Below are 14,039 nucleotides of genomic sequence, written 5' to 3' on the forward strand. Positions count from 1 at the left end.
TCTTGTCAATGATGCAGGACAAGGACAGCTGTCTAGCCGTTCGGATGGGACGAAAAACCGAGGTTCCGTGTACACATTGGCGTGCACGTAAAAGATCCCTTGACAGTTGGAATTCGATATAAGTGTAGGCCGTAGTGCCGCTGTCCGGGCAAAATTTCCATCAAAGCACACTGTATAGCGTATGCCCATCTTCATTAGCCCAGTTCGGAGCAGAACAGTAGGACGTTAACCCCCATTTCATTTAATTACATTAAATAATTTGCTCTCTACAATGATGGAATTTTTCATCTTGAAGCTTAGCTGCATAGTTAGTTTTATATTCATACATTTCGATGATATGCGATTACTATATTATTTATCTTATGCAATGCCTTAAAATAGCACCGCATATACGCTTGTCATTTTTATAATACAGATATTACAAAAACTTAGCATTTTGGGCTTTTTGCGCCTTGTGCAACGTAATTCATAAATGCCAATGTGTTTTTATTCCATCAGATAATTTGGTTATGATGTTTTCAGGATCGACATTACAAATTTTTGCATTTGGTAATCTTCCTGCCAATTACCAAATACCACAAGCAATTCATTACTGGAATGTTTTCTATTATCAATGCACTTGATTATGTAATAAATTACGATATATTTATCAACATAATTAACCCTCTTGTCATTTGTCAGCCAAATAACTGATCGGACTTCGGGGAATATTAAGATATTAATTGTTTTCTATATATAGGGGACATAGACCAGTTTGCTTACCCACGTGTTTCCTATTGATTCGCCGTTTATAGAGATCAAAAGGTCAAATTTGTTTAAAGAGAGTGGGTGATTATAAACAAAAGCACTGTGAATAGTAAAGATTGTTTTATTAATCACTATAATTGCCCTCAAGAGCAAATGAGGTGTTTGCGCCTTGTGGGGCGTTCGTTACACTCATTGCTACACCGGTCTCTAAATCTTTCTATAAATGTACACAATTAATTTCATTTCTAATTGAATTTGAATAATCATGTAATGTAAGTGCTTGATATTTAAGTGAAAACACGCTCTTTGCACTTAAAAGTATTTATTGTCAGTACAAATCGTAAACATGAGCTTAATGTTTCTTAAGTGTTTCCCTCTCCTACAAGATATTTGTATTAAGAGCGGTTTTAGATAAAACTGTATTGTAAATGTACATAAACTCTACCCATCTGTACATAGTAATATCTTCTACACGTGGTTTCAGTTGTAAGGAAGTGGGTTTTTTTCACTAAAAAAACCTTAAGAGAATGTTTAGAAATGATAATACATTCCTTATTTTCGTTTGTTAACTGTTTCCAAAAGCTCTTTTGGCGGGTCATGAATTTTGTTTATTTCGTATTTTGAGTTAGAATTAATGACGTTTGGCAATCGTGATTGCTGTTATTGGGGCTATGGACACATATTATGAGACCATTAAATATATTGGGTTTTTTTTATCGGTGTTTTGTGTGGTTTCGTATTTTGAGTGTGCAACACCGAACAAATGACTAGAAGCTGTCCCTTGACAGGCCCCTCGTCCTACACCACTGACAAAGGTAAGTCGTGCTGGAAAACCGAGAGAACCTGTCTCGGCCAAACGTGGGACCTCCAAGTAAGTGAACCAGGCCATTACTCACAGAGCCGTGGATCCAGATTTGGGATGGGACAAATGATTTCGCTTTCAGTTCCAGCGAAACGTGGCCTCTTAAGCCAAAATATTAATGTTATATATGTACGAGGCAGTGTATGCTTACTAATTTTAGTACACATAGTACTACCTGTCAGTTATCTAACGGTGTCTACTACACTTTTGCGTGTATGTATTATTGTTTCAGGCACGTTATCTCTTCATTATGTAATCGTAATATTGCATGTATACATTATATCTTTAACAAGCTTTTCCTTGTTCTAACCTCTAACAGAATTTGAAACTAGCGATATACACACTGGGATATCAGATAGCTGCTTGGCCCTTGAATCTCATTTATATGTGCTAAACCCAGTATTCTGAAGTAGGAGAAATATCATATAGGCATGTGGACTGTTTTGTTGTACACATATTGATTTTTTGTGTTTGAATACCGGTACCCTGAATACAGTAGCTGAATATGGTGACCATACACGATATATGTGTTCTTCACCAGATTTCACTATTGGTTTACTCTTTTCTGCCATTGTCAGTTCGTATGTTTTCCATTCGCCCCTTCAGTGGATTATTAGTATTAACCGATATTGTGCAGGAGACTGGCTTCTCAATTTGTATTGCCATTATTAATTACAGGTATGAAGCAAAAACAACGAACATGCATATATTTTTGTACAACCGCTGATACCGCATTCAGTAGAAATTTCAGTAAGTGAAGTTTCACCCATTCAAGAGTCGAAGGGTTTAGTTATGTAAAATTGCCAAATAGTAAGAGAATTAACATCCGTCATGGTGTATTTTTATAGGTTTTATTGTTTTAACATTTACGTACGTTTGACCCCAGAAATGTTCAATGCTACCTACGTGAAGAACATATACCTTTACAGTATAGCCTAATTATGATAGATAATTAATTTTAAGATCATGACAAGATGGGTAAATTGTTCTTGCAACCCAGGGATTACATATGACATGTATAGCTCTTGGATAAAGGCGTGTGTCTACGTAGATAAGATTTCGAATTCTAAAAGGGGCGTGACAAGCAATGTGTAGTTATAGATATAAACATTTTAAACAGATGTTTTATACATTTTTTATTGGGGTCGCGTTCAATAAATGTTTTATGAATCAGCATGTGCGATAAGACGGGCGACGTCAAATATATTCACGCTTTTTTATGTCGTGCACTGGGCTCGTGTTCAACAACGCTAATGTATCATTATGTGGATTGAAAGAAAAGGGAGATATTTAGACCCAAATATTGAACATATTTTTTTTATTATTGTAAATATATTTTTACCATGCCGTTTGGAATTAATAAAGCGCCAACCCTATTTCGGCGTGGAGTGGAATCTATAATGATAAGAGGCAGGCTGTATAGTACCATTTGTTTTAAAAAGCATGCCCTATTTGATATCCACTACTATTGATACTAAATGTATTGATATTTGTATGTAAATTCATTTTTTTGTAAAGGACTCTTCTATCTCTGTTTGGCTCGAACGCAACATATGTTAGTGACTACCCAATTAAGGAGGACGTTTTCACAGAATTACCTAACCCATATTAACATCTTCAATTCTTATTTAGTATTTTGTTTCTAATATTTACGTTCACATGTGTAGACATCTAAAGTAAGAAGACTATAATATCCCAATTCCCGCGACATTGGTAAAGTACTGGGGCGTTACCAAAACAGCCATGGTGATTTGTTAAGCATGTTAAAGCTGTGTTTTTACTATGATATAAAAACAGATATCTGAAGGTTAGGAATGTGCTCAGATCAAATTCAGAACGAGTTCACCTTACCCGTTTATTTTCAGAATGTAAGAATATACAGTAAAAATGAAAACAGCTATTTCCACTTTTAACACGAAACAATTTTCAAATGTCAAAAAAGACAAAGATGTATTCATGCCATTGTAGTTTTAAAACAAACAGAGGTTTCTTCTGTTATGAATATAAAAATAATATAGAAACTGTAAAAATTAATGCATTATGACCACCCTGAGTTTTTTTTGTTTATTTTGGAGATGCATTCACATGCATTAACAGTCCACAGTCCTTAGTTCATTCTTCAGGTCTCTAATCTTTGTTATAGTATGGGGATCACGTGGCTAAGTGGGTAAGACGCTGGCTCGCTAGCCTGGAGGTCGGGTGTTCGATCCCTGCATTGGCCGAGAAAGTTCATCCAGATTTTCCGGCGTGGTTTCCCCTTGTCAGTGATGCAGGACGGAGGGCATGACAAGGAGAGCTGTCTAGTCCTTCGGATGGGACGAATACCGAGGTCCCGTGTACAAATTGGCGTGCACGTAAAAGATCCCTTGGCAGTTGGAATCCGATATAAGAGTAGGCCGTAGCGCCGCTACCCGGGCAAAATTTACCTCATAGCACAATGTATGGCGTATGCCCGTCTTCATTAGCCCAGTTTGGGAGCAAAACAGTAGGACGTTAAACCCCATTTAATTTCATTTGTTATAGTACATTCACTGCTAATTCTGGTAAGAAGGGATGTTAATTAGCAGTATCACTCAATAGAGAAAATTCATTTTGGAATAAACCCTAGATCGTCATACGTGTAATAACAGTAAACCCAAGCCCTAACCTATTTAGAGTACGGTATTTTGCGGAAGCATTCTTCAAACTCTCTGAAAACCACTAAAACATTTAAATGGATTACGATTCGACAGATAAAGAATTAGCAATGCCCCTTTAAAGTTGCATTTTCGCTTCATTGTTGTTTTTTTTAAAGATCCTAGCCGTATCAAATTTTTCGTAACAAAAAGATGGGTTTTACTCAATTGTTTTAGATGTCAATTGGGTGAAAATACTTGTAATGCCGTGTTTTTATTTTGAAGGTATGCGAATCTTGTAAATAATATGGTTGATTAGAACACACACCACGGATTGCTACATGTTACTTTAAAATATAGAAGAAATATTTCATGTGTTAACTATTCTAAAAACATTGCAAGAGAACTACACAGAACTTAAAAAAGAACAATCCAAAATTCTCTTAAATATAAAAGGACGGGGGGGGGGGTGAGGGGGGGGGGGGTGTTGTCGAGAGGTAATGGAACTCGGCCCTCGACCAGAATGTCCCGGTGTTCGAATCCCGTCTCGGACCGAGAACAACCATCGGGATTTTTCAAGCTATTATTTAGTGTAAGTTGCGAAATAATGCCTCCAAAATGAAGAACAATATTCTAAAGATTTCAGACACTCTGTGAATGTAATCGAGCATGAAATCTGTAAGGTATCATAAAAGAAGTTAAAAGTCTTGTGCCTGTCACCACAAACCATCTGTTTTCTGCCAAGAATCAGATATCCATTTCAGAGTTATGAACTTTACTGGCGTTCGGTATTTTTAAAGATATGCAAAATGTGAAAGCCTATTTAGATACGTATGTTATTTAAATGTTGAAATTTGAATGGACAACAAAGTTTACTTTAATAGAGCAGTATTCTGTGAAAGCCAGATTAGCCAGAGTCAGTATATGCCACCCATATGTTAAATTTTAGCTGGTTTAGATATACCGGCTATCGTGTGAACGCAAAGGTGGTGCAATAAACATGTTTCTTATGTATTAGGGTTTTCTTGACGGATGGACTTGAAATTAGACAAACTTAGGGTTGTTACATCGACGTCAGGGTATGATATAAACGAAGTTATTTTAATCTTTTGTTGTGCTTTTCTATTTTAGTCTGTAATTTTGTAAAAATTATGTAATGTCTTATTCGCCATGTTGCGTGTATGTTTAAAATATTCACGTTTTATAAACCATCTGTTATGCGTCAACAGTATCATGTTTGAAGAACAATATATTATTGTTTTATTCCAGTAATATGATATGTTATAGTGAAACAGTAAATTACTGCTTAACGGTGATCAGAATTAAAAGAGTTTTTTAAATCATTTGTGAAATAATTCGTGTCATTCATTTTACAAAGGAAATGAAAAATATTCTTAAATTCTCCAAAGAATAAAATAGTGATAGAAAAAAAGGACAGCGCCGTTGCGTCATTGGCCACCATGTGGACTGCCATATTTTTATGACACGGTGGGATATTGTTAATAGTATAAAAAAAACTTTTTTTTAAATTATACCTTTTTAAAGAATGAAATGATGGAACACTATTAACTCCTGTGCTGTAACAACATATTGATTGCTGCCATTGACTTTAATTGATAGAGAGCAGGCACGTGTCGATGAATGTATGTGTATGACGCCATCTGTCCATGACACAGCTGCGTGTTTTGAACACTCACGATGGATCACTTTTACAAGTAAAATGGGAGAAAAAGACTTACCCAACGTTGCATTTTATGACGGGTTTGTCAATCATACAAGGCCTAGTACTGTCGATAACGATTTATCGCTGAAGACTCGTGTACCATATTTGCCAATAATTGATTCATATCTAACAGTTTGAAAATGTTTCTTTATTCCAATTTTACATTACATATTATTTAACAGAAATATTTTATTATTCCAAAATTTTAAATTAATATTGCACTTAAGATTTGTGCTTTAATCGAGCGATTCATGTATGGCCATACAAATAGCGTGACACGCGCCATGATACTAAAGCATCTGTGTAATTGTTGTTGGACAATTGAAGTGTATTTTCATGGATAGCGACGATGATAAATCCCCGTTAGTAAATCTATTATTAACCCTATTATGTTTTTTTTATATTGTGTGTCGCATTCGGTTAACAGGGTCTTTTTTATCCACATTTACAAAGCTTTAAAAGCAAATGTAACAAAGGGAGCTTGGTGTTTGTATTCATTATTATGTGTAAAAGATAAAAGAATCGTTCAACATTTGGATATTTCTGTGACTTTTCAAATTATAAGGTATTTTTGTGTATGCCTGAATATAAAGATTGGTTTAACACATTAATAACTATGTCACACTGCCAATATACTATCGATTCACTTAGCTATTATAGGATGTACTGACGGATGTCATGTCTAGAACACGTAATGTTAAGGTTCAAATGTATGGACATATAATTATATAACAATGTTAAAAAATCTATGGTATTATTTTACTTTTATAGGTTCTGCAACATACATATTCTTTTTGTGTCCTTAATTCAGGGCTGAATAATGTGAATGATGAGAAATAAATGAAATTATAGATAGGTGTATCTTAGAATAACAGTTTAAAACAGTTTCTTATCCCGTTATCATATTTCTATTTATAAATGAATGGAATTTAAATGCATATATAGACACATGTATTACATGTTTAAAATAGTTTACTCAATGACATTGAATGTACGTGCATTATGAATCATGTATTGTTGAAATATTGATATCTTAACACGTGTACTTTATTAAATGAATTTATTATTCAGGTTCTGATTTTCAGTCTGATATAAAGCACTGTAAATTTTATAGATGTATGTTTTATGCCATTATTTTTTCAAATTAAATAACGTGTTATAACTTTTACAAAGCTAAAGTGTTTATTATTTCTCAATTATATTGGTCGGAAACAAATTTTTATCTCAATTTGTTCATGTGATTGGTGATGAAAAGGTCATTAATTAAGGGTTGTTATTTCGTCCGGTAGAACTTAGAACATATTAATTATGGTTCAGATTTACCATTCATATGATAAAGAAATCTATTTTGTAAACAAGGAGAATTAGTAATCCCTAAGAAACACAGTCAAGTGGTTAGATTTATTGAAACCATAAGGTTTAAACTGTGACAATCTTTAAATGTTATGGCTATGAAAAAACTGTATGAATTTTCTTTATATTTTTAGGGGTGTTCATACTAAGGCTATGTATACAATATGAAGAGGGTGATGAATCTGCAGGGTTGTTGACGTTGATTTAACAGGTAGGATCCAAAGTTTAATACTATTAACGAACCTCGTTTGTCTAAAATATATATTTATAGTTCACAGGCATCTTGGAAATATATCTTAAGTCAAAATGTCAGACAACTTGCGTAGTACAACTGTGAATCTCTGACCAGGTCAGCAACCTCAATCGATAGAGAACTCGGGGAAGTGCCTGTTTCCCAATAATTCATAACTAGCAGGCCGGATATACAGTCTTACCGAGATGTCTTCAGCTTTATAAAAGTACAAATCAGATTGGTGTAGGTATGGCCCTAAACACAGAGGCACAACTTTTTGTTTTTCATAAACGCTGACTTTAAATACCTGTTGTTATGGCAATTATATTTAAATATAACAGAGATCTAATACTTGTTATTATATCTAAGATATTCAGCTGGTAGAAATCTAAACTCTTTAATTATATTAAACAATCTGCTCCCTGTTCATCGTATCAAACACAATCATTAATAGAGCTAAATTGGTAGCTTGATCACCGGGTTATCTCCCCATGTTGACATACAGACGGCAGCCACCCTAATTATACGAACAATAATTAACTTTATATGGATTAATTATCTTAAAAGAGGAACTAAGTACCATGTACAGAACTGTCTTTATATCTATTTACTTCTATAGTTAATTGTAGCCTGTCATCGCTATTATTAAAATCTAATAAAGATGTCCTATTTAAAGAAAAATACCCCGTGAAGTTAATTGTATCGTTAAATAGGAATCCGATTCTACCTGTTAATTTACTGAAATGCAACAATAATTGTTGGCCTCCGAAGTTTTTGAACCTCTTACTAAATGGGAAGTGGTAACCATAATCTGCCTCGAGCAGGACATTCACCATAAGTTAGGCCGACAGCTTACTGTGCCCATGGTTTGGAGATGGCTTTCAAGAGTCGCAGAGTCAATAGCCAACTTGCATAAATACATCGATTGCGGTAGAAATTAAAAGAGAAACCGGAATCGAGTTCAATTTTCATAGCCGCTATTCTCTTATGTGGTAACTTAGTTTCTATAATAGAAACCAGTTCGGCTTTGAGTAGTGGAGTCTTTAAATGGATTCTATTGATTAGCCTCATTTACAACATTGTATTTTTGTTTTCAGAATGTCTGGGAAGATGGCGGTGGATAGGGAGGTGACGGTATCCAAAAACGTATGGAAGACAGTGCGGGTCGTTGCCATAGCCGGCGTCGTGTTGGCGGCTATTTTGTTGATAGCTTTAATCGTCATTTTGATAGACCAGACGTTTTTACCGGTATGTCCGAAAGGTCAAACGATAAAACCGAGAAATTACGAGAAACCCGGGGTGTTTGATGACTTAACACCACGAGAAATGAAGGCAGCACGAGACTTCCTTTTGTCGCTAGAATCACCAGCTTTAAAACGCCAAGAACATGCTTCAATAAACAGTAGCTACATCTACATGATTGATCTCCATATAACATTAAAATCAGCCGTCCTGCAATATCTTGACGGCGGACATCGTCAACCAGAACGAACAGCTAAAGCGATTGTATATAGAGGGGATTTGGATCCACCTCGTGTTGAAGAGTATTTAGTCGGTCCTCTTCCTAATCCGAACTATCACGTCCTCATCAGAGACCCCGCTTATCGACGACTTCCCATTCCATGGACAAGCCGCCCAGTAGACCAAATCGAGTATAAACATCTCTATGGTATTCTAGAAAAAGCAACAGAGAAACTGTATACGGTATTTAGAGAGAGTTATGGTATGCACTACCATAACTGTACAAAAGACGAAGCCTGTATGGCTTTCTTTGATGTTGCACCTCGGGGTTTGGAAAGTGGGGAGCGCAAATCGTGGTTCTGGGGCTTCCGGAAAGTAGAGGGTTTCTACAGTCATCCATTGGGAATCGAAATTCAAATCGAACACGAAGGTACGGATGTTTCTGAGTGGCGAGTTGTTCGTGTTATTTATAATGGACAAATGTATTACAGCATAGAAAAACTTGTAGAACAGTATACACTCAATAGACTTCGTAAATTAGATATCAAAGTTGATCCTTATGATCAACAATACTCATCCTTTGAAAGACGCGGTCCTAAAGACTACGATGCCCCAGGAAGAGGCCCGCGCTTTTATGAGCCAGATGGAAGACGTTATTCTGTTGACGGACAGCACGTTCAGTACGTGGGATGGAATTTCAACTTTCGGATGCGCACTTCCACTGGTCTTCAAATATTCGATGTGAGATTCCAGGGTGAACGCATCGCTTACGAGCTCAGTCTTCAGGAGGCAGCAGTGTTTTACTCCGGATACGGCGCTGTTTCCGGATCAACAAACTATTTTGATACTTCATGGCTGCTAGGCGCTTCATCCTACGAACTAGTGCCCGGTGTCGATTGCCCAGGAACGGCATCATTCCACGACAGTCACCATTTCGTAAACTCTGGACAGCCGAAATATTATAAAAATTCCATTTGTGTTTTTGAACAAAATTCAGGGATGCCACTTCGACGTCATTATTCTAGCGATTTCCAAGGTGGCTACAGTAATTATGGTGGCCTTGTGGACCATTTCCTCGTAGTCCGAACAATCCTGAACGTATGGAACTATGACTACCTTATAGATTATATATTCCACCTAAATGGGGTAATTGAATTAAAAGTTTCGGCTACGGGTTACGTTCAAACGACCTTTGCTCTTGCTCATGAAAAACCATATGGAACAATCGTGGAAAATAACGTCCTTGCCAACCTTCATCAACACATGTTTCATTTTAAAGCCGATTTAGACATCGGAGGTCGCGAGAACAGGTATTCGACGTTAGACATATCCAAAGAGACCGTGAGAATTCCTTGGTACGTGGAACGAAACAAAACACAGTTGAAATTTGAGAAAGTTTTAAAAGAAAAAGAAATGGACGCCATTTTAGAATTTAGTTTCGATCATCCCAAATATCATCTGTTTTATAACCAGAATACTAGAAATAAGTTTGATTATCATAGAGCATATCGAGTTCAGCACGGAGCTATGAGTAAATTTCACCTTGAAGAAGCTGCTTTTATGCGCGCGGCAAACTGGGCCAGATACCAGATGGCTGTCACCAAACACAAAGACACTGAAGACGTCAGCACGACAATCTACGCTCAAAACGACCCCTTTGACCCCGTTCTCGACTTCCATACATTTTTAGACAACAATGATAAACTGGTGGACGAAGATCTGGTTGTTTGGTTGACCGCCGGAGTTGTTCACATCCCGCACTCCGAAGACATCCCAGCAACAGCCACTCCGGGAAATAGCTATACCATTTATCTGAGACCTTACAACTTCTTCCAAACCTGTCCAAGCGTGTCCTTAAGTGAGGCCGTCCATATTACGCCGGGTAATAATTTTGATACACTGCACGTGAAAACATTCGGAACAAAGCAGGGATCTCGTTGCTTCCAAAAGGAAGAAAATTATGAAGAATTCAATGGTACAACTCCACTAATCTAAACATATCCCAGAGATCCTGTCAATCGATCGTGTCAATTAGGATTCGAAGTAAAGCGGGGCTTTCAAGAACGGCAGGCTGTAGGATTACGATAACGCAAGGGAAGCCCCAATGACTGTGCACAATTATGACTCTGGGATGGTTACATGGATATTCATTTTCAACGTGCATTCATCTCATTGTGTAAACACACACTGTGGACTCAATTACCTGTTGCCAGTGCCAGTGAGTTTCTTGAAAACTGTATGCGCAGTTATCTCCCTTTATATAATATGCACGATTATTCACCGTCAAATGTTACACATCTCGTAACATGATTTAGCTTGGTAACAGAAACTATCAACCGGTAATATTATATGTACTGCACTTGTTGCGAACACGGATTATTATCCGGGTTTAGTTCAGGTTATTAAACTGTAAAGGAATTGACAAGAAGAATATCGGAGCTGTGGTGAGCTTGACATGTCATTAATAATTTTCATAGTGAAGACGCTTTATTTTACGGAAAATTAACCTGCTACTAATTAATTAATTAATTAATTAATCTATGCTGATATAGAATACTAACATATTTTATTCCAACCCACTTTGACACCCCCTTCCAGAATGACAACCTTTGTATGGGGGAAGGCTCTTCTAAACTAAGACGACGTCGTTATAAATTGATGTTTGGGTCGTCTCAGTATGTGTATTTTATTTGTCATAATATTACTCAGTTAGGTCTTTACGGCGAATATCAAACTGTACGAATTCCAAAATTGAATGCCTTGTTTGGGATACAGTGATCACTTTTTAAACGCACACCAGTAATATAAAACACCGGAGACAAAATACTGTACATTCAGTTAAGAAACGCGTACTGGTTTTTTAAAACGGATATTAAAGGTACACCCCCTTCAATGATAATTATGCCTCATTGCACATTTCCATTCTTTTACGACTCAACCAGTGATCATGTAGGTCGTCGCACTATACATAATCATAAATCTGTGACAATAAAATATTTATTGCTTTGTTAAGACGGATTGTAGCGTTTCTACTGTTTAGTTTAGACGGATTGCATGGAAATCTACTGTCAGTCTAGTTAAAGCTGGTTGTATAGCGTATATACTGTCTAGTTTATACTGATTGTAGCGTAGACTGATTTATAGCGTATGTACTGTCTAGTTTATACTGATTGTAACGTATCTACTGCCTAGTTTAAACTGACTGTAGCGTATCTACTGTCTAGTTTAGACTGATATACTGGTTATCCTCCATTTTAGGTTGGAAGTTTTGTATAATAATGTTGTTTATATTAGTGTACATGTTACTTATGTTGTTTTTATTTTTATCATCTATATTCCATGGATTGTTCATTTATTTGCTTTAAAATCAGGCGCCATATTTTCTTCCATTTCATTATTAATATAATTACTTTGGACCAAAGAAATGCGCCTGGATTTTAAATATGCCCAAAGGAGATTACATTCAGATACCCCAAACTATAAAATAACTATTTTCTAGTGATTTGATAAAGGTTTAAAATGACTAAAGCATTAATCAAGTGGGAATTGGCCTTTTCAAGAACCCTGAACTTTGATATGAAACGGCCCTCCGATGATAGTGGCCGATGACAAAGATGACGGCATTTGTCCGAAAGTGTGGAGATTGTCGAGAATTCTCTAGTCTCGGAACTACTCGCTCCGCTTTACAAATCTCGACAAACTCTTAGTTTATATATTTCTCAAACTATATACTTGTTTATGTTCTTATTGAATTACGTCATTTTTCTTTTTATCTTGTTTTTTCTTTGTTGATTATCAATAAATCGCTCAACTCATTTTTTAACTGTGTTTCCTTTCCATTTCATGAGGGGGTTAAGAGGTAAAATTGTCTAACGCGTGTGCATTGGAACACAAGGTCTGCATCGATGCAAGTGTCGTGCTTTCAATCCCAGGCTTGGACAATACAAGGAGCTGAGTAACCCTCCTATCCCCATGGCTTTTCTCTGTTTATATCATTGTTAACAGCTGCACACAAATACTTGGTGACTAAAATAGGTGCTACTAATCAAATAACAATATCTTTAGAATATTTTATTTAAGGTGTCATGAATATAGTAGACAGCAAATAATTGAATATAGTGTTCAGTAAATATTTAAATATAGGTGCACAAATCAAACATTTTAATATAATAAACGGTAAACATAGTGTTCAGTAAACATTTTAATATAATTCTTTAAGTAGCATTTAGCGATCAGGGAACAAATTAACAGAACACAGTTTTTATGGGATACAATCACTAGTTTATTCTAAAAGCACGACGTTTCGACAAGTATCCTCTTATCGTTATCAAGCACAAATGACAATTTAGTAAACTTGTGGACAATATATATGAAATTAATAAGAAACCATCTGCATGGATTAAGAATAACAGTAATAGAAATAATCAAGGTGTAAAGGATATTTAACAATAACAACAAACATAACAAGGTAATTAGCTACTAATAAGCACTGATACTGCATGATTAGAGGGTTATTAACAGTTATGAAGCCCTTCATAAGACATTCACCTGAACTCAATAGGGACTTAGGGCTCTACATCCCCAGGGCATATGATGATGTAATTAAGATGCACAACATAATTTAACTATTAAGCCATCTTTGGTTGTACTAAAATCCCCGCCCCCACCCCATCTCATTAATAAATTTTCGATATTATAGATTCTCCCAACCTGTCCCTTATATTTTTAGAGGATTTTTGTTCTTGTTTTCTTAGTACAAATTGTGTATTGTTATAGTTGTACTTATATAATGCAATCTTATTTAACTTCATGCACATGGCCTCACTACCTGTGCTTTATCAACTTCCCACTATCCATACATGCTACCCTTTTGAAGGGCTTCATAACTGTTAATAACCCTCTAATCATGCAGTATCAGTGCTTATTAGTAGCTAATTACCTTGTTATGTTTGTTGTTATTGTTAAATATCCTTTACACCTTGATTATTTCTATTACTGTTATTCTTAATCCATGCAGATGGTTTCTTATTAATTTCATATATATTG

General features: G+C 35.9%; 1 protein-coding gene across 2 annotated transcripts in view; it reads left to right on the forward strand.

Moving 5' to 3' along the window:
• Positions 1 to 14,039, forward strand: part of LOC126816817 (amiloride-sensitive amine oxidase [copper-containing]) — a 28,462-nt gene that overhangs the window by 13,689 nt on the left and 734 nt on the right. Inside the window, exons 2-3 of one of the 2 annotated variants that reach the window (XR_008787752.1) lie at positions 7,435 to 7,511; positions 8,630 to 11,437. Coding sequence is in view for 1 of the 2 variants with exons in the window: in XM_050543560.2 (XP_050399517.1) it covers positions 8,631 to 10,988 (2,358 nt within the window). In the remaining variant the exon portion in view is untranslated. Of the gene's footprint in view, positions 1 to 7,434; positions 7,512 to 8,629; positions 12,817 to 14,039 lie in introns of those variants that run through there. The other variant, XM_050543560.2, reaches the window with a different exon arrangement.

This window comes from Patella vulgata, chromosome 3 (genome assembly GCF_932274485.2).
Source record: "Patella vulgata chromosome 3, xgPatVulg1.2, whole genome shotgun sequence".
NCBI classification, from domain to species: domain Eukaryota; kingdom Metazoa; phylum Mollusca; class Gastropoda; family Patellidae; genus Patella; species Patella vulgata.